The 22,105-nt window shown below is 36.6% G+C and overlaps 4 protein-coding genes across 5 annotated transcripts; 1 reads left to right on the top strand and 3 right to left on the bottom strand.

Annotated features, from left to right (window-relative positions):
• Positions 1-120: 120 nt before the first annotated feature.
• Positions 121-2,113, bottom strand: LOC26530223 (kinetochore and Eb1-associated basic protein). The gene is made up of 3 exons (XM_023175891.2): positions 1,993-2,113; positions 1,594-1,938; positions 121-1,539 (listed from the first exon to the last, which is right to left on the bottom strand). Exons 1-3 carry the CDS (start codon positions 2,061-2,063, stop codon positions 390-392), a joined length of 1,566 nt encoding a protein of 521 aa, XP_023031659.2. The 5' UTR covers positions 2,064-2,113; the 3' UTR covers positions 121-389.
• Positions 2,114-3,178: 1,065 nt separating this feature from the next.
• On the bottom strand, positions 3,179-5,041 carry LOC124460220. The gene is made up of 2 exons (XM_047010676.1): positions 4,924-5,041; positions 3,179-4,854 (listed from the first exon to the last, which is right to left on the bottom strand). The coding sequence occupies exons 1-2, from the start codon at positions 4,955-4,957 to the stop codon at positions 3,257-3,259; spliced, it is 1,632 nt and encodes a 543-aa protein (XP_046866632.1). The 5' UTR covers positions 4,958-5,041; the 3' UTR covers positions 3,179-3,256.
• A 1,291-nt stretch (positions 5,042-6,332) lies between these two features.
• Positions 6,333-13,911, bottom strand: LOC6642501 (E3 ubiquitin-protein ligase Su(dx)). Of its 2 annotated transcripts, none has more exons than XM_002064706.4 (6): positions 13,665-13,911; positions 9,535-9,882; positions 9,329-9,471; positions 7,170-9,262; positions 6,895-7,093; positions 6,333-6,831 (listed from the first exon to the last, which is right to left on the bottom strand). In XM_002064706.4, the coding sequence occupies exons 2-6, from the start codon at positions 9,740-9,742 to the stop codon at positions 6,562-6,564; spliced, it is 2,913 nt and encodes a 970-aa protein (XP_002064742.1). In that variant the 5' UTR covers positions 9,743-9,882; positions 13,665-13,911; the 3' UTR covers positions 6,333-6,561. The 2 variants fall into 2 exon arrangements, with proteins under 2 accessions (XP_002064742.1, XP_023031360.1); XM_023175592.2 differs by having other exon boundaries at positions 9,535-9,885.
• A 1,227-nt stretch (positions 13,912-15,138) lies between these two features.
• Positions 15,139-18,353, top strand: LOC6642502. Its single transcript, XM_002064707.2, has 2 exons — positions 15,139-15,196; positions 15,292-18,353. Exons 1-2 carry the CDS (start codon positions 15,139-15,141, stop codon positions 18,309-18,311), a joined length of 3,078 nt encoding a protein of 1,025 aa, XP_002064743.1. The 3' UTR covers positions 18,312-18,353.
• The last annotated feature ends 3,752 nt before the right edge of the window (positions 18,354-22,105 follow it).

Raw genomic sequence — 22,105 nt, forward strand, 5'->3', positions numbered from 1 at the left:
GTATCCTTAATTTACCATATATTCTGTATACCCTTATCGTATAGGGAATTCTTCAAATGTCAACGTAAAACACTTTCAGGCAAACTGCCAGTTGTTGTGGCCAGCAATTGATGAATTAAATTAACAATATGTAAATCTTTTTATTAGAATAACTTATGATATAATAACTGTAAGAGTAAATCTTTAAAAATTGTTGAGCTGGGCTGCCTCTTTGCACACTTGATTGCAGTAAGAGACAACGCTTTTTTAACTTCTCTAGGGATACTTGAGTATTGCCATTCCATTTTACGTTTTATAAAATTAAGAACTTGTATCTCTTCAATTAGTTTCTGACAAAAATGTTTCATTTTAAGATTAAGTATTGGGAAAAATTCACACAACTCCTGTCCTTATGGAAGTTCCAACTCATGGGCTTGACGGTTTTCATTTTGAATAACATTTTGTAGATTTTCTATATTTTTCATAAGCTGATCCTGATCAGCATAAAGTTGAGATAATTTTAGCGAATGCTCGGCAGATTGTTTTAACAATGTTGTAAGATCGTATTTTTCTATATTTTTCTTAACATGATCACGATCAGCAAAAAGTTGAGAAAATTTTAATGAACAGTCAGCAGATTGTATAAATAATGTTTTTAGAGCGTTTTGAGTGTTACTCAAATCCTTTTCAATTCGATTCTTCTCACTTAAAACTTGTGCCAATTTCGGATCAATTGAGAAATTTTTGAGCTCATGATTTACTGAATCAAGTTTAACTTTTTCATCCGAATGCAATTGACTTGTTGCTTCTGTTTCATTATTAGATAGTTTATAGATCTTGGACATATTTCCAACTAAGCCAAAGTCCACTAGAAATTCAATTATGTCGATGGTAGCGTTTAGTCCATGCCGAGTTCCTGGCATCTTGAGGTACGTTTTACTAACTTTGTGAGGATATTTCAGTCTTTCCAGGGCCTTGACCGTTTCACTCACATAGCTGGACTTATCTAATCTAAAATCTCTTGCGATAGCTCCACTCCAAGGAAGCGTATGATTCAATATGCTTAGGAAATCCATTATGGTCAGTTGACGCAATTTGGATTCTGTTATACTCTGTAATCCATGCACTTGTCGGAGCTGTGATGCCAATTCTTTGATTTTTTTGGCCATCTCATGGGTTGGTCTGTCTGGAGTTTGTGTAAAAGTCAATGCCCGCCTGCTTATTGCAATTCCTGAATTTGGAGTTCGATTTTCTGATCCTGTAGAACTGATTTTAGTTCCAGAAGCTGTTTGTCTACAAAGTTCTTCCTGCCGTTGCCGCTCGAGTAGCTCCTTAGTTCGTATCGGATAGAATGCAGTGTATGTTGGCCCCGATTCAATTCCATCATTTGATGTTTTGGCTTTCAATGGTTCCTTTAGAATTTTAGAGGCGGACTTACATGTTCGTCTATTTAGTTCCTCTTGTTGTTGTCTTTCTAGCAGTTCTCTAGTGCGTAGTGGACGAGGCTCTGTGCGGGGCATCATCAGCGGGGCATCAGAAGTAATCACGATGGTTGGATTTCTACATACACAATGTTTCAGTTATAGATTTAATATATTAATGTAAGTGACATACCGTTCATGGTTTATTGGGGTTTTTATCAAATTCGGTGGTCGTTTTGCTGATGTTTTAGAACAATATCTAGTTGCAAAAGCTGATCGTCTACCAAATTCTTCCTGTCGTTGCCGCTCGAGCAGCTCCTTAGTTCGTATCGGATAGTATGAAGTGTATGAATATGGTGCATCAATTCCATCCATTAATATTTTGGCTTTTAATGGTTCCTTTAGAATTTTAGAGGCAGAATTAGATGTTCGTCTAATTAGTTCCTCTTGTTGTTGTCTTTCTAGCAGTTCTTTAGTGCGTAGTGGACGAGGCTCTGAGCGGGGCATCATATCAGGAGTAATTATTATGGTTGGACATCTACGTAGAAGATTTATTGGTTATACATTTAATATATAATTGAAAGTGACATACCTTTCATGGGTTGTTGGAGTTTTTGCCTGTTCGAGTAAAAGTTGCTCAGTTCTTTTAGGCTCAATATCCATAATTTTACAATAAATATTTTAAACAAAAAATTTTCGAAACTATGTTTACAAACAATAATAATCGATATGCCAACGATAGGCTCGGATTGTCGATCGATTATTGTCACATGCTATCGTTTGTTTCACGGGGCACACAATTTTGAATTGAAAACCGCGAGCAATATTTAATTCAAGAACGTTTTTTGTCGCATTTTTGATATAAATCCTTTGTCCATTTCAGTCTGAAACATATTCGTGGCATCCGAAACAATGTAACTATCGATTTCCATTACATTTGAGTCAAAACGATAGGTAACATTTCTCTCATCTCTATCAAACAGTGTTGGATAATTTTAGCGCTCAAGTTCAAATATTCTATTCATTTAAAAGAAAGGCGGTTAGATAAATTTTACTCAAAATGTGCTAGAATTTAATGATGCTCTCTCTCTCTCTCTCTCTCTCTCCCTGTGTGTCTCCATCTTTCTCTGTTTTTTTGTTAAAAGACGTTGTTGCAAGGTACACTAAAAATCATAAATCATAAATGAAAGTGAAAATTGGTTGCAGCAAAACGAAGGCAGAAAGTCGAAACGAAAGTCCCCAAGCGTGAAAAGCACACGCTGAGAGCGTGTATCCCAGATCCAAGCCGACCACGCCCATAATGGGGCGCATAATTACAAAACAATGGAGCAACATTGGGGAATGCAGAAGCACAAAACAACCTCTAATCCCGTTAAAAGGTCCTTGTTGCTGTTTTTATTTTGACTGCTGCGTTTTTGCAATTTAACCGCAATAAATAATAAAGCAGCTTGTTAAAAATTCCACCCAGGTGGGAAAAATATATAGTTTAGATATGGCCACCTGCCGATGTGATGATGATGTTGGAGGTGCCATCATCTGCTGAATTGTGGCTAGTTTCTATCCTCCCATTGGTCGTTTGGGCTAACTGTGTTAATTTATGCATATTTTAACTAAATTTTAATTGTAACTTATTAAATATTTACAACTCTTTGGCCAAAACTGCGTTGAATATAATCAGTTTATTTGCCGCAGATATAAATTTCTAAACATGTATGAACATTTTTTTAATAACGATTGTAAATTAAAGCAACTTCGATTATAAAAATTTAACAATTAAATTGAGAGAAATTTTGAAAACTTCTATTTATTTATAGATCATATGATTAGATTCGTAATCGATCCATTAAATCATTTTATTATGTATGGTAGCAGAATATTTTGACTATATCCTGAGCTGGAGCCATAAAGGGACATCTATGATACGAATTGTCGGATAGAAAAATTAATATGGGCAGCTTGCGCTCATTCTTTTTGTAGTAAATTGGAATCTTCACAACAATATCGTCCAATAATTTTCGAGTTATTTGTAAACAATATACAAGATTCACCTCCTTCAACTTCGGACATCCAAGTACCAGACGCACAATAATCGAATCGCTGAAATTGCCGTTCTGAAGAATAATATTCTCCAGTTTTTTCAGGTTGGTAAATGCTTCGATGACATCATCATCAATGTTGTTCGCTTTATAGAGCGAAAGAGTCTTCAATCCAGTTAACTTTGCAATTTGCAGGAGCATTTGCTTAGTAATATGAAAGGCTTCATCAATTTTCAATTCTTCCAATTGCTCGTATTTAAAAATTACCAGTTGATCGAAGAATTTGGTATCACTAACTTCCTTTGGAATTTCTACTATGACTATGTAAATATTCTTTAGATTAGGTAGTTTGGCTATACCATCGCATTGATCATAAGTAGAAAGGCCCAATGTTTGAAGAGAAACACAAGGGTTTTGTTCAATCATATTGTTGTAAAAATTTCCATAATTGGTTATGGGATCGACACCGACAATGTTGAGTTCCAATAGGTTGGTTAAAGACTTGCACATCTGAATAACATGGCTTGGCTGAATTCTAATACAAAATGACAGATTCAGGTTCTCAATCGAGATGGGCAGCATCACTAGATTATGGCCACTGAGAGACCTATTGCAGGCAATGCTAAGTGTTTTGAGATTGGTCAAGTCTTTCAAGGCTAACAAACTCTCATCCGTCAGACAACAATGATCTAATATCAGATTCTCCAACTTATTGGTACTTGAAAATATATTAAACACGTTCTCTTCAGTCAAAATGGCACCCGAAATGTCCAACGACTTCAAGTTGATGAAATTTCCTTGAAAATATTTTACCAAGCGGCCTTTAAATATTCTCTCTTGCATCACAGAGCCATTAAAGTTCTGGAAATATGGCCCGGCTACGTGAAAAAATTCACGAATATCGCAAGGGGTCAAGTTCTGCAATATTTGGTAATCAATCGATTTATGTTTGATTCTTGAAATTAATTGATATACAGATCGAAAACGCTGGCAAACACTTTGAAAATATAATTGATCTACCAGCGGAAGCAATTCCATAATCATTAATAGGCAATCATCAGGAAGCATAAAAATTTGTGCCTCCCAAGATGGCAGTGGCTCTGAGGCCCCATATATGTCCGGTTGATGCCAGCTACAGGCCGCAAGGACCTTAATTTCGTGGCCATTCACTTTATGCAAATTGTTTTGCAAAGCCCTGACTGCGGCTGTAGTTTTTGCGAATAGAACAAATCCGATCCGCGTTAAAGGTTGTTTAACTTTGTAAAATATCTGCACACTTAGGACACGCCCAAAGTTAATAAAATGTTTAACTAATTTATCCTTCTTTAGATCTTCTGGAACGTTGGGGAGATATAACTTTTTCACTGGAGCATCTCGTTCGATTAAGCACAACTCATTCCTGGCATAGTGGGTACTAGCTGTAATGGGATTCCCCCGGAGATTATGGTGGTTTGCTAATAATATACAATTTAAATTAATCAACTTACGAGAAGAACCAAGAATGTTATCAAAATTATCCATTATTTAATTCTCTTTGAATTAGTTTATCGCCAAGTAGTTACTTTGCTATACTTTCTGAACTGAAGTCTAGACAAAAGGCAACTTTGATGATTTATGCCCAACTGACAGGAATAGAAAAGACTGCTTATATGTTAGGAATAACAATAATCGAATCTAATCGAAAACTTTCACTGATTGAGGAATCGTTCTAATAAAATGAGGTACTACTGTGAGAAATAGATAGAAAAAGGATAGATGGCAACACTGTGAAGTTTTTTGTGGAATTGCTTTTGTATCACTTTTAAGATTTAGTCATAATAAATGAGAAGAATTCTCAGAATTTACAATTTTGCAAATTTTGAACTTTTTTCGTGCTTATATTATAAAGTTTGTTTTCAAATTTTAGTTGAGTCCATTGATTTACACTTTACATTCATATGTATGTACGTTCAGGATTTTACTAAAGATTCCTTGTCTATTTTATTAAATGATTTAGGAAATTCTAAAGAATTATCGTTATCTAAAAGAATTAATTTCAAATTCTTGCATATCACTAAATAATTTTTGCATTTATTTTATTATAATACATTACACATTGCATTAAACTAAATAAAATCTATATATACATACATGTATATATATGTATATATTTATATATAATCGTATAACCAACTCTATATACGCATATGCCACTTATCTGCTCTTTACACAACTTTTTCGTTACTCAAAATTGCCTTTAGTTACGAGTTATATATTATATAGTTACGCGAATTGCCATAATCTCGATCTCTACAATTGTTTTTGCTTATATCGTTTTACTTTTTTTTTGTTTTTTTTTGCTTTTGTGTAACAACAATTATTGCTATATTGAATTAATTATTATTGATTTATGTAAGTGTATTGTTTGCGTGCCTTGCTTCGTTTTCGTTTTTCCATTTTACTTTTGTTTAAAATCTAATATATATATTTTGTTTTTTTTGTATTTTATATATATATATATATATTGTTTTTGTGTGTATTTTTGCGGTGTATCAAGTTTTCACGATATTTTGTAAGTGTTTTTGTGTCTTTGTGTGGGTGTATTTGTTCTAAATATATTTAAAATATATAGTTTCTATAACTTCTTGAACAGTTTAAAACAGTTTTACTTTTCGAGTTTAGAATTATTAGTTGCAGGCTATCAAATAGAAAAAAATGTGATTTTCCTTTTTGTAACAATTTCAATTATATACAATAAAATTTGTTTCCTTTTCCTTTCTGTTGAATATGATTTATAAAAAAAGAGAAAAAAAACCAAACCCGAGTTTTTTTTTTGTAAGAAATCGTTGAACGCCAAGTAGCAGCAGCAAATATGATTTTGGGATACAGTAGGATAATTTAACCGAAAGATAATGTATACAATTCTCATACTATATATAGTTCTTTTGTTTAGGTGGTAGCGAACATAGGAATACATAAGTAATACATATGTAATAATTGAATAACAGTAACATGAACGACAACGACGACAATGGGAGTGGGGGAGTGGGTAGGGCGACGGGACGGTACAGGACGGGAATGGGGGGCGTACGTTATCAATTGGAATTAAACATTAATCAACAAACCGACCACAAATCGACTGCCACTCATTCTTGGCAGAATCCCTCAGTCTCCTCAATGGCAAATGTCAATTTTTCCACCAGCTGATCATAGCTCTTATATGGCGGTAAGTCCAAGCGATTGAAACATGTATGCGAGCGCGGTAACCATGTCTCTTTGCCCACCTTTTCAATGCAAAACCGTTGCGGACCATTCGAACCCATCAGTTCGGCAAAACCGCCAACAGGAACACGACAAGTGCCAGTCACAAATTGCAAAAGTCGTGCCCGCTTCTCATTGTCCGTTTCGCGCACAAACTTAAATAAAAAATCATACAAATTGAGATCCACTACTAATTAAGTTTAAAAAGAGTGTATTACCTGCCAGAACCAAACAACCTGCTTGGAGTTGCGATTGTAGTGTCTGTAGATGGTATTACGTTGCCAATCTTCAACATCCACATCCTGCATTCCACAAAGAATCAACTCCAATTCACGTTCATCAAAGTACTTGAGCCACTCGAGGGGTACGACTTCATTGAAACCCTCCAAAAAGGTTTTCGTCTGCTGTTCAATGCCTCTGAGGATTTCAACAAAAGAAAGAAGATAAATGTAATAAAAAATCAAAGAGGATAATAGTTTTCCATTTGGTTTACCGTGTCATTCGCCATTCGGTCATTAATGTTATATATTCCTCTTTGTTCTCCTCCGTAACACGTTCCTTTTCGCCATTCTCCTTAAGTTCGTGATGGATGATTTGTCCCAACACTTCGAAATCGACACTGAACCACAACTCGAGGCCACACTCGTCGATGTTGTTGTCCTTAACCCAGATTAGGGAGTTATAGAATTCCGGATCAATTGTTTCGATGTCTTTGATGGTTAGTTTTTTGTTCAGCATTCGTTTGTAGAATGGCATGGTAAAGCCGCTATAGATAAATCGGCCATGATACAGGGCCATGGCAATGAATCGACCAATAAATTTAAAGTATTGCAAATGATCCGGATTCACATAGGAGGCGGGATTGATTTGCAAGCTATAATTATTCTTATTGGCATACTCAAAGAGGCAATACATGGGATTGAGGACCTCGTGGGAGAGTAAAAAGAACCATTCCCTGGAAACACCGCCATAATCCAGACCTTCTTCTCCACGGAAAATAATGTACAGGCGACGCCGCAGCTCGTAGGCCGGCAGCCGCATGATCTGGTGATAGGAATCCTCAAAGAGCGTTTGACGTGTCACAGTGATCTTGATATGCGATGGCAATGCATTGCTCTGGCACAGGTAACGGAATTGCGAGAGTTTCCAACGGAAACTTCTCTCATAAGCGCGCGGCACACCATACACACCCTTGGCCCCTTTGGGTGCTCCTGGACGGGGATCATCGAATGTAGTGCGTCTAGTATTGTGATCCACAAAGAAACGTTCACCGGCAGCGGTATAACGAATCTCCCAGCCAGGCGGCAATGGTCCCTCATTAATGAGGCTCACCTCTTGTCCCTGGGTGCGGGGATCCTCCCATTGAGTGGTTCGATTTTTATGATTCACGAAATACACTCGATTGTCCGATTGCACTTTCTTCTCCCAGCCATCGGGCAGAGCGCCCAAAGCATCTTCATCGTCCTGTGTCACCTGGGCGGTGACTGCAGTGGGTTGTTGCTGTTGCTGCGAGTACAGGAACCGCTGATTGCCCTGGGCCACAACATGAGCCCGCTGACCCTGCCAATGCTGGAAGTGCATTAGTCGTTCGCTGTTGGGCCTCTGCCAAGTGGTTTTCCTTGTATTGTGATCCACATAGTAGACCCGGCCGCGTCCATCTTTACGTATTTCCCAGCCTGGTGGCAGGGGTGTCGGTTTCTCCCAGTAAGTGGATCTTGTATTATGATCCACATAGTAACGTCGCCCATATTGATCCAATCGTATCTCCCAGCCAGCAGGTAGAGGCTCATCATCGGCTGGTTGTGGTTGCAGCTGAGGATCCGAGGTTTGACTTACTGGGAGCACAGCTCCACCGGGTTGTGCCTCGCCCATTCCCATGGCCACTCCTCCTCCTCCAACTCCTGCTGTCATCACAGTGGGCATATAAACGGCAGCTGGTGTCACATTATCCGCCGTTTGGCCAACTCCATTGGCATACATCTGGGTCAAAGGAGGTCTGCCATTGTGATTGGCCTGAATTGGTGCCGGCAACGGTGGCTGCTGTTGGGGATACGAAGCAGTTGCTGTCCCACTGCCATTAACCATTCTCAAGGACGGCTGCTGCTGTTGCTGTTCCCAAATGGGCGCCGCTCCACTTCGTCGTGCATCGACTGTTCCATTGGGCACCGGTGAACGATTCGTTGCGGCTGGCATCTCGCCTTCTCTATTGCTATTGGAACGCAAACGCATTCTGGCCCTAACGCCGCCGGATATCATACAACTACGCCCAGCGGCTGCTGCATCACTTATAACAGGATTCACTGCTTGAATGGCATTGCCATTCTGTTGTTGCGGCTGTATCTGCACCTTGCTCATATCCAGCTTTAGACCATTCAGGATGGCGACAAGTTCGCCACTTTTCGTTTGTCTATTATCCTGGGACTTGGAGGTCACAAAGAGGTCAATTGTCAGCTCTAAGAACTCACAACGTCCATTATAATGCTGTAGAATGTGAGCCAAATGAATAATTCGTTCACCCAGCATGGCATCTTTGCGAAAACTTGAATGATCGAGCACTTTGAAATGAAGCGTCGAGTTGGGAGTGATCTGTGGGCAACAGAAATGAAGATTTGACCAGATCAGAGATTAAGGGATAAAATCTCACACACTTACCAGAACAGTGAACTCTTCATTCCATTTGGGTAAATAACTATTCTTGACCAAATCCGTTTTACGTTTACTCTTGCTATCGATCAACAATTCCACATATGGATTTGGTTTCAGAAATCCATTATTACGTAGTGATGCCTCCTCAACTGAAAGTAAAATAAACGATTATGATGAGTGGGCAAAATTCGTAAATTACACCATTAACTCACTTGTCACGCTTAATTGATGATATCCTTGATTGCCACTCCCATTCCCGCTGCTGGTGCTGCCGCTGGCCACGCCTGCTGCTCCAGCTCCAGCATTTGCTGTTGTCGTCGTGTTCGTACTACTATCGGCAGCGGCACGAATTACTGTTTGTCCGGAGGCATCAATGCCACCGGAAGCTGCACCTGCTGGCAGCCCATTTCCATCGGCCATTTAAACGCTTCTATATATCGGTCCCCTCTTGACCCCTGGCCGTGTCCTTTCCTGTTTTCTGTCTCTATATACTCCACTTTTTATATTTTTTGTTATATTCCTCCTTTGCAGCTGCTCTCCAATATTTTGTTGTGTGAATACTACTGAAATGTAATTACAAAGAAGTCAAATGAGTTAATTTAGAAGAAGAATAATAAATCTTATCAAAAGTTAAACTACGATAAGATAGTCATGGCAAAAAATAAAACAGAAAGCACCAACCGACCATCAAGAGAGAACGCGGCTAGTTAAATCTAACAACAAACGAGGGATTCATAAGTTACTAGAATTTCGTATCGTCAAGGAAAATAAAAGTTTAGTAGAAGAATTTATTGGACTCGTTAAACATGAAGCATTATTCTCGTAATAATTCTTATATTTTTTAGTATTAAGACTCTGTTAAGCCTAATTAAAGTATATCGACTTTAGAAATTATTGGAGCTTGGCACGCGTTTCCTGTCCATGAGTTCGCCCTTGTAATGTTTAATCTAAGCTTGGCTTTTTTTAAAAATATAAAATAATTTACATTTTACATGATAAAGAAAACGATTTTTTATAATATATTTACTAAAGAAGTACAGTAGATGACATAAATGTAAAAACGACTCCAATATTGGTCATCCGTAGATAACTTTATTAGACAGTTTGAAAATTTAAACTATAAAAGTTATTAAAAAAAAAACATAAAACATAGCTTAACAAAAGTCTACAAATTCGTTTAAAAAATTAAAAAAAAAGTAAGGAAAATGCCAAACGAATTGTTTTTTTAATATCCTCTCAAGCTCAAGCTTCAGAATATGCATTATGTTTGTTAAAGAAAAGACATCTCTCTGAAAACTCAATTAACTAAGAGAAAATATTATTTCGATTGCTGTAGAATCTCAAAAACATGGCTATAATTGATTAAAAATTTAACCACAAATCTACTTTTGAGAAAAAAAAAATTGATCTGCGCAAAGTACAGACCAAAGCCCAATAATTATTTATGGGATCTAATGGCAAGATATGGTATGACAGCGACATGAATGGAGCCAGGCACAGGTGCTCATAAATTTGTACAGGATTCAATCGAGAGAGTATGCTTAAGCCATTGGTTGTATTATATTCCTATATTTGCTGATTACTGCTTTTCGAATGGATTGAAAATAAACAATTTGAAATAATATAATAGTAATTACTAGCTGCATATGCGAAATGTAAGTATTCTAATCTATAAACAAAAAATAACAATTTGTGTAAATAGATAAGATATATTTTACTAGTACAATGAAAGTGGGTATCCGCTCACAAGAGCATTGACTGTACATAGCAAATAATAACATTTCATTTGTATAAAGTTCTCTAAGGTCATTAAGATTTATGTACTATTCATTTGCTTTATGTATCATTCTTATTAGTAATTTTTGTCAACCAAAAACTCAAATAAATAGCTCTTTCGTTTTCTTCTTTGCTTTGAACTTAATAATTTTCCACACATATTTTCGGCGATTGTGCTGAGTATATAATTTCATTTTATTTTTTTCGATAGCACACACACACACAGACAGTTACAACCCATTGATTGTATAATAATAATCGCCGGCAAAATGCGACTGACTGACTCATCAGTAATACTATATAGTATATTACCCTACATACAATATCAAATGTTGAATGACTATTGCAATATGTACACATATAAATATTTTGTAAATTGAATGCCAATACGATTTCTTCTTCAATTGTTTAAATTTTAGTTTGCAATTGTTCGAAATTGATTTTTTCTACTATTATTTTATATTATTTGCACGTGAATTGTGGATTGTTACGTAGGCCTACGGTCGGGTTGGGGCTGGGGTTGGGGTATGGCCAAGACTTTGTTGGGTAAGTGCAAAATTTGTATTATTGATTCATTTTGACCACGTCGACAACTGTGATTAGATTCAAATAAAAACTCGAGGTGATTTTGATAGGTTGCGGTTATATTTTCTTTTGTGTCTTTTATTTTAATAGTATTCTGAAATAAGTTTAGAATTCTATACATATAAAGTCACTTAACAATTAAATTTAATACAATCAACTAAATTGTGGAATTAAATAGAACATTTCTTCTCTTTTTTCATCTACTATATACTATGAAACAAGGGTTTACAGTATATATGGGAAATAATTAGTTGATATATTGAACATTTTTAGTCAAACAATTGCATGTTTTATGCCAGGGGATCGGACTAATTTCGATATGTCATGCAATCTTATTACATTTTTCTAAAACAGCTTATATAAAGCATAGAAAATATAAACGTAGATTGATATGTAGTATAGAAAAAAAAAGGAGATTTATATTTAACCGATTTTGTAAAAATTGACTAAATCGACCCCTTGATTATAGGTCGAGCCCCACAAGAAACAGACCACACTTTATTTACATTTTCAAAAAATTTATAAATATGTCTATAAGTCCGGTCCTGTTTGATTTCTGCTAATGAACATGATTGGAACTAAAAATATTATGCATTTAATTTATTTTCGGGATAGATTATGGGAACTATTTTAAGGAGAATGAATATAGTTGGCATATCATTATAATTCCGAGAATCAATATAATTAATGACTTTTAAATGAAGACCTAATGTCGGACGTTTTCGTCGATTTTTGTGGTGAAATCGATTACTTAAGGTTGGTAAATTGTCTTGGATATCGAAATTTTAGCAATTTAAGGGTAAACTATATCAATCTTGCAATTCTCCCCCGAGCTTTGGCTACAGAAAAGCACCTCAGGCGGACAAAACTGGAACCGTGACTGTTCGCCCACAGGATATTTCACTGTATTGTCACATCCATGTATTGCCATGGCTAAGAATGACAAAGAATATCATGAATTCAGCTTGATACACAATGAAATGAAATTCGTTAATAAAATGTTCAAAAAAATAGTTAATTTTGCTATTTTGTTTTGGTTTATATTTCCTTGCTTTTACTTTGTTATGATGTTTTATTTTAGCTTATGACCTTTATCTATAGAAAGCAATTAATAAATGCTTATATTATCAGCAAGGGAAACAATGAATATATATGTATGGCTGTATATGACCATTGCAACAAAGAGAACGAGGGTGAATAGAGGAAAGTGAACCTTATCAGAGGAAAGCACAAAAAAAAAGAAACAAACGCAGAATGTAATCAGCGAGGCGAGACGTGGATAGACAACAGCTGTCGGCTGGGCTAGGTGGACAGTGAGTGAGGGGCAGGAGTGGGTGACGGGGAAGTACGACTGGTCGAGTCACCTGAAGAACTAGTCCTACTTCGATATGTACATATGAAATGTAGCTAAAAAACAAAAATATACCTATATAGACACGTACTAACTCTCACTCTCCTCGCTAACCCCCTGACCCATCATCATACTATACCACAATTGTATATGTGTCACTTCATTTGGTTTGTAATTGAGGCAAAGGTCGCGGCAAAAGACAACTCTGACTGTGTGGTGGTAGTTGGAGGGGGAGCACTAACGTTTTCTTTCTCTTTCATTCTAACCAACTTGGCCCTCTCTACAACACAACACAAATTCCAATGCACTTAGTAGGTGCTTCTTTTTAATTTTTTTTTGCATGCCCGCAAACAATTCTCTGTTATTTAGTTTCCCAGGTGTCGCACTTTAAGTTTATATAGTATTATATCCTCCTTCTCTTCCTTGTTCTTCTTCGTTTTCACTATTCCTTTCGCTTCTACCTGCTATAATTCGATATGCGTGTGTGTGTTTTGTTTTTTTTTCGAGTCTGTGTGTGTGTTGGTGCGTGCGTGTTGGTGTGTTGATGAAATTCCTTGCTCTTTACCATAATATTCACATTATACACAGTATTTACACTTATTTCATAATACACTTGGATTTGAAATTTACCAATTTAACAATAGATTTGTTTGCTATTTTAATTGTTTATTTGTTTTTGTTACTGCTACTTGGGCTTGACTTAGTGCTGGAAGCAACATCGATGTTTCCTTTTCCCCGATTTTCGATGTATCGGGTTTTCCAATCACGATATTACATGCAACAAAATCACCGAACTCAATATGTTATTAATATTTTTATATTAACAATTAACTAATGACAAACTAAAACCACGAAAAACGAAACAAATTCCATTAATTGCAATTTATTTGGTTTTAGAGTGACCATATAATTATTCGATAAGTTTTTCTTTCACCAAATCGAGATAGCCCAATCAACATTTTTTGTGCCAGTCTTGGTTTGGAACCAATAAAAGGTGAAAATTTATTAAAAATATAAAAATATATTCTTATTTAAATAAATTGCATTTATGTCAATTGTGATTTGTAAGAAACCAAAACAAAAACTCCAATGCAATTAGGTAGAACTCTAATGTTTTAAGCAAATCAAAAAAATTTCCTAATCGGGATGGAAATTGAACTAATAAAAACTTATGTTTTAGAAAATTAGCCCACTATTATTTAAATTGGAAATAGTGGCAGACTTATCGATAAGCAATTGCTTGTAAATCTGAAAATAGGGGTATCATGCAGCAGTACTAAAAATACCAAAAACCCGTTAAGTTTTAAATTTTCAAAATAGAACCTAACAAACAAATTAACGTATAATGACGTTTTAATTGATAATTTAAATAATTTTTAGAAAGTTCGTTAAAAACCACACCCAATAAATTAATGTGTAACTAAGTTTTAAAAATACAGCAAAATTGTGCAACATTTTAATTATTTTAAGAAAGTTCTTCGATTTTAAACTACTATTCTTAAGAGAAGCCAATTAAAAATAAATGCGTTCTATAATTGAATTTGAATTTTCTGAAGTTATGTTGGTATAGAATAAAGTAAATCAACGAAAACCTTTTCGATTTCATAACATTTTGTAGTATAAAACTTTATGAGATATGAGCAATAATTTGTATGATAATGACATAAAAAGTGAAATTGCTTGCAATCATTTTACGCATTTCCAACCTGTTTGTGTAGTAGGAAATGTTATTTATTTAAACAATTAATATACATACACCCCAAATCCACGAGAAGCTCAGTTCAGTTCCGTTCGCTCTACATTTTATTGAGAGAGTCGCGCAGTTGTTGGCTTCTTGAAATTTCACACATATTGGCCGGAGACTTTTTTTTGGTCTTGCAGCCATTTCTCTTCTTCTATGTAGGTGAGAACCAACAACTCGATGGAACTTGGCCCAAAGCAGAGCTAGCCAAAGTGAAAATTATTAAAATTTAATGTCGGACCCGTGTTGAATGTGCAGTCATTCGTGGCGCGGGCTTTGTACGCAGCGGAAGTGACATATCGCGAGGGATTACGACCACACAAATTATAAAAGGATTAACCCAAAGGATATTAACTAAATATAATGCGTGTTTTAGTGATATATGCGTATCTGTTAACGGGTCTATTTTACTTTTCGGAAGGTAAAAAAGAAAAGTGCCATGCAAACAATGAAAATCTGTTTTTGGGAAAATGATTTTCCGCTCACGTTTCGCTTTTTTCTATTTTATTTTTCAAGGTAAGCCCTGTCCTGAAAAGACACGACAACACAAAACCCGCTGCGATGCCTACTATAAATGTCGCGAACTGGCATCCAACTCTCATGTCTGGGTGCCTACGAAATGCTCTGAAGGTCTGGTCTATGAGCACAAAATGGGACTCTGTGTATTGCCTGGCGAGGATTGGGAATGCATAACACCAAGCGAATTGGCAAATCCATCAAAATCCGCCGAATTCCCTCAGGCCGATGCAAATATATTGATTGTGAACGATATGGCGCCATTAGCTCAACAAAATGAACAACTTTTGGATGATGACAGTGTTAAAATAGTGCTAGATGCTTCTCTAAGTAGTGAGGAATCACACGATCAAGAGATTTTAGAGCAGAATAGGCGACCCTCTCAGGAGGATCATCATTTCGATTCGAGTGGCGATGGTGAACTTGTGGAATTGGATGGTGCATTGCCAGTACAAAATCGTGAAAGTGATCCCGCAGTGGAGAAACTGAAAGCCGAACTGAAACAAGTGCAGGGTGTAAGTGAAAGCTCCAAGCCAGGATCACCAATTGATCCCAATTTGACGGCCCATTTGCAAAGATTATCCCAGCTTATTGATGGACTACAACAAAAATATCAAAAGACAGATAAGCCCGAAGTGGAAATGCGGCCGGATCAATTGAATGCATTTTTGGCGCATTTCAAAATCAAAAATCACTTTGATCAATTGACACCCGAAGGCAACTACAAAGACGCCGGGGATACAAATGATGGAACTACCCCAAAACCATTGGAGAGTACAACCACCAGCAGCAGCAGCAGCAGCACCACAATGACAACAAAACTGCCAGAAGCCTCGCCAAATAAGACCAGTCTACAGGAGCATCTTAACAAGAATCGCATGCAACCGGAAACAAAACTAATGCTATCAAATACTTTACCCTTTTCCATGCATGGCACTTCCAGTTCCGGTTCAGGATATGCCAATTCTCAGATTGTAGTGAATCGACCCGAGGGTTCTGTAATGTTTGCCCTTCCACCGGGGCCATCCTCCTATGGAATGAGCAATGAACAAAACATGCCTTCTTATCACACAAGTCAAAGTCATGAATATAACGAACATAGTGAACCAAAAATCTCGGAAGATACTTTAAAAACCGTTCTAGAGCTCTCCAAACAGATGATAGCTGCCCAAAATGTACCCAAAGTCTTGCCCAATCCGGGCTACGCCTATGCCCAGCCCATTCTGCAGCCAGTGTTCATATCTCCTCATGGGGGAAATCCATTTCAACAATATTATGCACCTTCACCCATGAGTTATGCACCGCCACAACACAAGAAACATGGCCATGGAGGCTATAGTAGTAAGCCAAGTACCACCATTATACACAATAATGTAATACCAGTTCATCTGTCCAGCACTAATTCGGGAGAGAAAGAGGTGTTGGATACCTATGGCAATAGTTTGGGCATGTATCCCAGTTTGGATAAACATGCCACTGCGGATTACATGACCACGGCAAGGCCAACTCTGTCCCAATTGACAACCATGGCCAGTCTGTATGATTCACCCTATGGCCAACAGGAATTCACTTTAACCACACCGCGACCCTTTGAACAGCAACCCTCAGCGGCGACAGTATCCACTTATTATACGCCTAGTCCGCATCTCAATGAGCATAATGTGAATCGCATCTTTCAATCGGCCACTGAAAGCTATCAAACTAATTTGAATCTGCCCAGGCCCATGATGGATATGTTTCCTAGTCAATTGGAACCAGGTCAAGTGAAGATACGTCCCAATTCACAGAAAATCGAAAGCATGGAAGTTCTCGATGCTGCCGGAATGGGAAATGATGATATGATTAAGGCCAACTATATGAATGTAAACCAATCGCCTCACGTACTGACCTACAGCAGCAGCAACGGCGGCAGCAGTTCTTCAGATATTCTGGGCATGGGTCAGCAATTAGCACCTCCATCGAGCTCATCGTCGTCATATATGGATCATCAACAGCAGCAGCAGCAGCAGCATCAGTTTCATTCACTTTCCCCTTACTTGGCCAGGCCAACACCAACGATAAGTAGCAGCATCTACAGCGATTCGGCTGGTAATATGGAATTAAATATGTTTAGCAGCAATCCGCAACCCACTATGAATCTCTATAACAAACTCAAGTATCCCAGTCAGAGTGGCGGTGGTGGTGGTAGTGGTGGTCAACTGGTCAATTTTAATGGCAATTTCATCAGTCTCGATGTCTTTCAAAAATCCATTTTACCCCTGATGACCAAGTCATCAGCGGCCATGTCGGAGCTAGGCAATGTGGAGGTAATCACCTGTCAAGCTGGTGTACGACAACCCAATCAAACAGATTGCACACGATACTTTGTCTGCAGTAAAAAGGATGGCAAAGTCTTGTCCTATTCATGTCCACCCTATACAGGATTCAATAGCCAGACACGCATATGTGATGCCCAGACATATGCCCAGTGCGGAAATATGCCCATATTCAATGGCTACTCCATCGATGCCAATAGACGTCTGCAAATGGAGACTCTGAAGATGTTGAGTGAGGCCAAGCGGCGGCAAGAGGCGGCCCTGAAAGCTCAGAGTATTGCCGCCCTATTGCAACAATATGGCCAAAGTAGTAGTCCCACAGTGGGGCCAAGTCTGGCCAGTTTGAGTATGATCCAACCGAATATCGAGCAGGATGCCATGGACCCGTATGTGGTGAATTTACCCGACATCACAACCACAACCATGCGACCCATTTTGCCGCCCATTAGCAATATTGGCAATGGTTCACCTTTGTCATCGTCTTCTTCATCCTCATCATCTTCATCCTCTGGCAATGTGAAGAAGCGTAAATACTATTGCAAAGAGGGTGACAAAATACCCGATCAGACATCAATAAGCAGCTACTTTGTATGCTATAAAAATGCCCAGGGTCAAATGAAGGGTCACAAGATGACCTGTTCGAAGAGTTTGCTCTTCTGCCCCAAAACTCTAATGTGCACCTTGGCATCGAAATGTACTGGCTGATTTCGGATAAACGGGGGAAAGAATGTTTTTAGTCCATAAGAATTTGCCACATTTGCCAATTAAGTTATTATTAATTTATTTATTTTAATTTTAGTTGAACGACAAATATTAAAGAAAATGTATAAACCGAAAAGTTGTTTGTATTTTTTTTACTTCATTCGCGAGAAAGTTGTTTAAGGTTATTATTTAGGTTCTTAAAACCAGCTTGGACAAAACTGACCTTTATATGGTCACGATGTGGACGTGATATATGCCAGGCGGTCATATGGTTAAAGGTTTTTCTTTGAACAGGAGCGGAATAGCAACAAATTTACACAAATGAAATTCTAACAAAAGCTATTAGGTATGTCAGGGACATGCAATATGAAAAAGAGATCTTTTATTCTTATTATCTCTTGACCTCAAGTGAATGTAACCTTCTCTCTCTCTCTCTCCCTCACACTCTGTCTCTCCCTATCTCTCTCTTAAGAAACCTTTAAGGGCTTGTTTACCGCACTCCGCTCCTGTACATTTCTTTAACCAAGGTACCTAACTAAACTACCTTAATTTCACTTTTTTAATGTCTTTAATAAGCTTTTACTTCTTTTACTTCGTTTATAGTAGGTTTTGCTACTCATATTACATGAAACAATTGGCATTTGCGCTAAGGCAAAGAGTTGAGTACTCAACAAAAAACAAAAACAAAAAATCTAGTTCAATTATGATGATAATGTATGAACGAGATCTACTTTATTTGTCCAAAAAATAGATTAAAACAAAAGCCAAGTGCAAGTGTACTCATAGTATACTCTGTGATATTTATGTGTACTCACATCAACCGGTTGTGGTTTAAGAGCTGTTTTTAATCCCATTCAAGTACACTCACTCTTTGTATTTGCTTGTTCAATAAAGTTAAGTAAGTACCTCAATAGATGGCTTACGAGTTTATAACTGTTTAAACCATTTATTTAAAAAGTTATGGCTTGAATATTATGCTTTTAATTTGTAAAAATTCTCTTAAAATATGAATTTTGAATAAGAAGATTCAAGAATTAAACTCTAAAGTTTAGCAAAATTACTTAACTAAATTAATTAAACTAAACCAAAACTTTGTTCATATATGGGTATATATTTCTTACAATTCAGAATGATATAATGACAAACGATTAAAACATAATTAACTACAGCCAGTGCTGGATTAGCCATAATCCTGTCATAAGACAGGATTACCAAATACTATGAGCTGCTGTTTACTCCCTGAAAACTTGATTTAATGTTTATTTATTTACTAAATTGCAGCTCTAAGTAAAATAATTAAATTGACAAAAATTTTATTGAATAATTCTAAAAATTTTTTTCTAATTTTGCGACTCAGTAACTTTGCCAAATTTAAACCGATTTTTGAAAGTGATATCTTATTTTAATGCTTTTAAATTCAGTTTTGAACCAGCATAAAATTCAAATTAACCTTAATTTCATAAAGCTCGAGTAGTCTCTAGTAAGTTTTTGAAGTTTTTCAAAAATTCATGTCTTAATTTTCATAATAATGTCTTTTAATCTGCATTAATATCTCGTGAACTAAACTTTTTGCCAATTTTTGCTGGAAGTCATGATGTGTTGTGTTTATTATTATGTGTCGAAAAACTTTCACTGAAAAATAGTCACATTTATGTTCCTGTTTTCAACATTGAACCCAATACCTTGAGAATTAGAATTGGAAATTTATCCAGTTTCGTTCTATTCTAAATACAAATATATATATGCTCTCACTTTCTTTAAACAGATGTCTTTGATGTCTAAAATCTAAAATCTTTTAGATGTTTGTTTCTCTAAAATAGTCAAAATTTGTTTAGGATATTTGGAGATATACACTTATAAGAATAATAGCTCATTTAACTTTGAAATTCAACTTTAAAATATATTTTTAAACTAACACATTTCTACGGATTTAGCTCTGGAAATTTATCAAATTAAATGTAGAGTAGGTAAAAATTTATGATGATTTTAATATACCCATTTTTATTTAATGGCTACAGGTCATTAATATCTGCAAGTTGGGTAAGCAAAAAAGCCAATTCAACATAACATTTGTTTGTGTGTGTATGCATGTGCTCTGTTGATTTGATGATCACGTAGTAGTTTGAACCGATTTATATTGACTGTAACTTGTGTTATATTTATCCGATCTGGTTTAAACTTCGGGATCTGATGTTTTATATCCAAAACTATCATATTAGTAAATTTCATAGGGATACTCCAATTTGTTCATCTATGTTTCTTCTATAACTATACGATATAGTGGTCCGATCCTGACAATTTAACACTTTATTTAAGATGGTGGCGTGAAGTTGACGGACAGACGGACATGGCTATATTGACTCAGCTCCTCATGCTGATCAAGAATATATATACTTTATGGGGTCCAACCCCAAACCTTCTGTGCGTTACAAACATCTGACCAATTTTATAATACCCTCTGCAAGGGTATAAAAATGTAAATATAAAAGAGATAATAAATATTATTAGTTTTATTTTAATAACTACAAATTGTTCAATTTAACTCTTATTTATTTAATCAATAGCGAATTGTAATTTGATCAAAACAATAAATAAATTTAAAACATAAAAATTATAAATCATCAAAAAAAAAAAACTCAAGATAAATTCTTTATTCATGCTCAAAATGTTATATGGCTTTTTATACCATACACCCATAGGGTGAAATGGTATATTAAAGTCGCCAAAATGTATGTAACAGGCAGAAGGAAGCATCTCCGACCCCACAAAGTATATATATTCTTGATCAGGATCAAAAACTGAGTCGATCTAGCCATGTCCGTCTGTCCGTCCGTCCGTCCGTCCGTCCGTCCGTCCGTCCGTCCGTCCGTCCGTCCGTCCGTCCGTCCGTCCGTCCGTCCGTATGAACACCTAGATCTCGGAGACTATAAGAGCTAGAGCCACCAAATGGTATGCAGTCTCGTGTAGTATGTACGCTTATCGAGTTTGTTTCAAATTTTTGCCACGCCCCCTTCCGCCACCGGAATTTACATAACTCTGATTTTCTTAAAAACTATGAAAGCTACCGACATTAAATTTGGTACGTAAGCTAGCTTAATAGACGCGCAGATATTGACTATTTTAAAATTTTGCCACGCCAATTTCCGCCCCCGAAAATTAAACAAAACTGATTTTCTCGAAAACTAACAAAGCTAAAGTTACCAAATTTGGTATGTATATTGGCTTAGTATGCGCGCAGAATACATATATTTTAATATGTTGCCACGCCCACTTCCGCCTCCATAATTTAGAAAAAACCGATTGGCTCTTGCAATTTTTTGACCATCGCGATCAAATTTGGCAAACTAATAAATCTTATCTATTTCTATCAAACTACCAAATTTGATTAAAATCGGACTAGAAACATACAAAGTATACGTATGAACGTATTTTGCTACGCGATCCATAAGGGCAGAATTGGTCGTTGGCTAGTGGCGGCGCTAGAGTGCTCGTGTGTTTGTAGAGTGAGCGAGATAGCATATGGTATGAGGCATGTTAAAACAATTTAATAGACATACATTTGGTTTTCGAAATTTTAAATATTTGTTTCACCTGGTGTATGGTATACCCAAGTCGGCGAGACGACTTACTTACTTCATTTTCTTAGTGAAGTTCAGGCGAATTAACACATTTTTTGAGTAATTTGAATCTGATAAGTACTTATAATTACTAATTAATAAGCGTAAATAACATTTCTCTTCCAACTAACTGAACGAACTTCTAGCTTAATATTTCTCATCTCTCTCTCAAGGGTCAAT

The sequence above is a fragment of the Drosophila willistoni genome (genome assembly GCF_018902025.1).
Source record: "Drosophila willistoni isolate 14030-0811.24 chromosome 2R unlocalized genomic scaffold, UCI_dwil_1.1 Seg167, whole genome shotgun sequence".
NCBI lineage: Eukaryota > Metazoa > Arthropoda > Insecta > Diptera > Drosophilidae > Drosophila > Drosophila willistoni.

Coding starts and splice junctions, on each gene's coding strand:
- LOC26530223 (XM_023175891.2), bottom strand. CDS start 2,063: ATGGATATTGAGCCTAAAAGAACTGAGCAACTTTTACTCGAACAGGCA. Junction 1,939..1,992: donor ACTCCAACAACCCATGAAAG/GTATGTCACTTT, acceptor TCTTCTACGTAG/ATGTCCAACCATAATAATTA. Junction 1,540..1,593: donor ACCCCAATAAACCATGAACG/GTATGTCACTTA, acceptor TTGTGTATGTAG/AAATCCAACCATCGTGATTA.
- LOC124460220 (XM_047010676.1), bottom strand. CDS start 4,957: ATGGATAATTTTGATAACATTCTTGGTTCTTCTC. Junction 4,855..4,923: donor TAACATTCTTGGTTCTTCTC/GTAAGTTGATTA, acceptor ATCCCATTACAG/CTAGTACCCACTATGCCAGG.
- LOC6642501 (XM_002064706.4), bottom strand. CDS start 9,742: ATGGCCGATGGAAATGGGCTGCCAGCAGGTGCAGCTTCCGGTGGCATT. Junction 9,263..9,328: donor ATGAAGAGTTCACTGTTCTG/GTAAGTGTGTGA, acceptor TGTTGCCCACAG/ATCACTCCCAACTCGACGCT. Junction 6,832..6,894: donor AGGTTGTTTGGTTCTGGCAG/GTAATACACTCT, acceptor TTTTTATTTAAG/TTTGTGCGCGAAACGGACAA.
- LOC6642502 (XM_002064707.2), top strand. CDS start 15,139: ATGCGTGTTTTAGTGATATATGCGTATCTGTTAACGGGTCTATTTTAC. Junction 15,197..15,291: donor TCTATTTTACTTTTCGGAAG/GTAAAAAAGAAA, acceptor TTATTTTTCAAG/GTAAGCCCTGTCCTGAAAAG.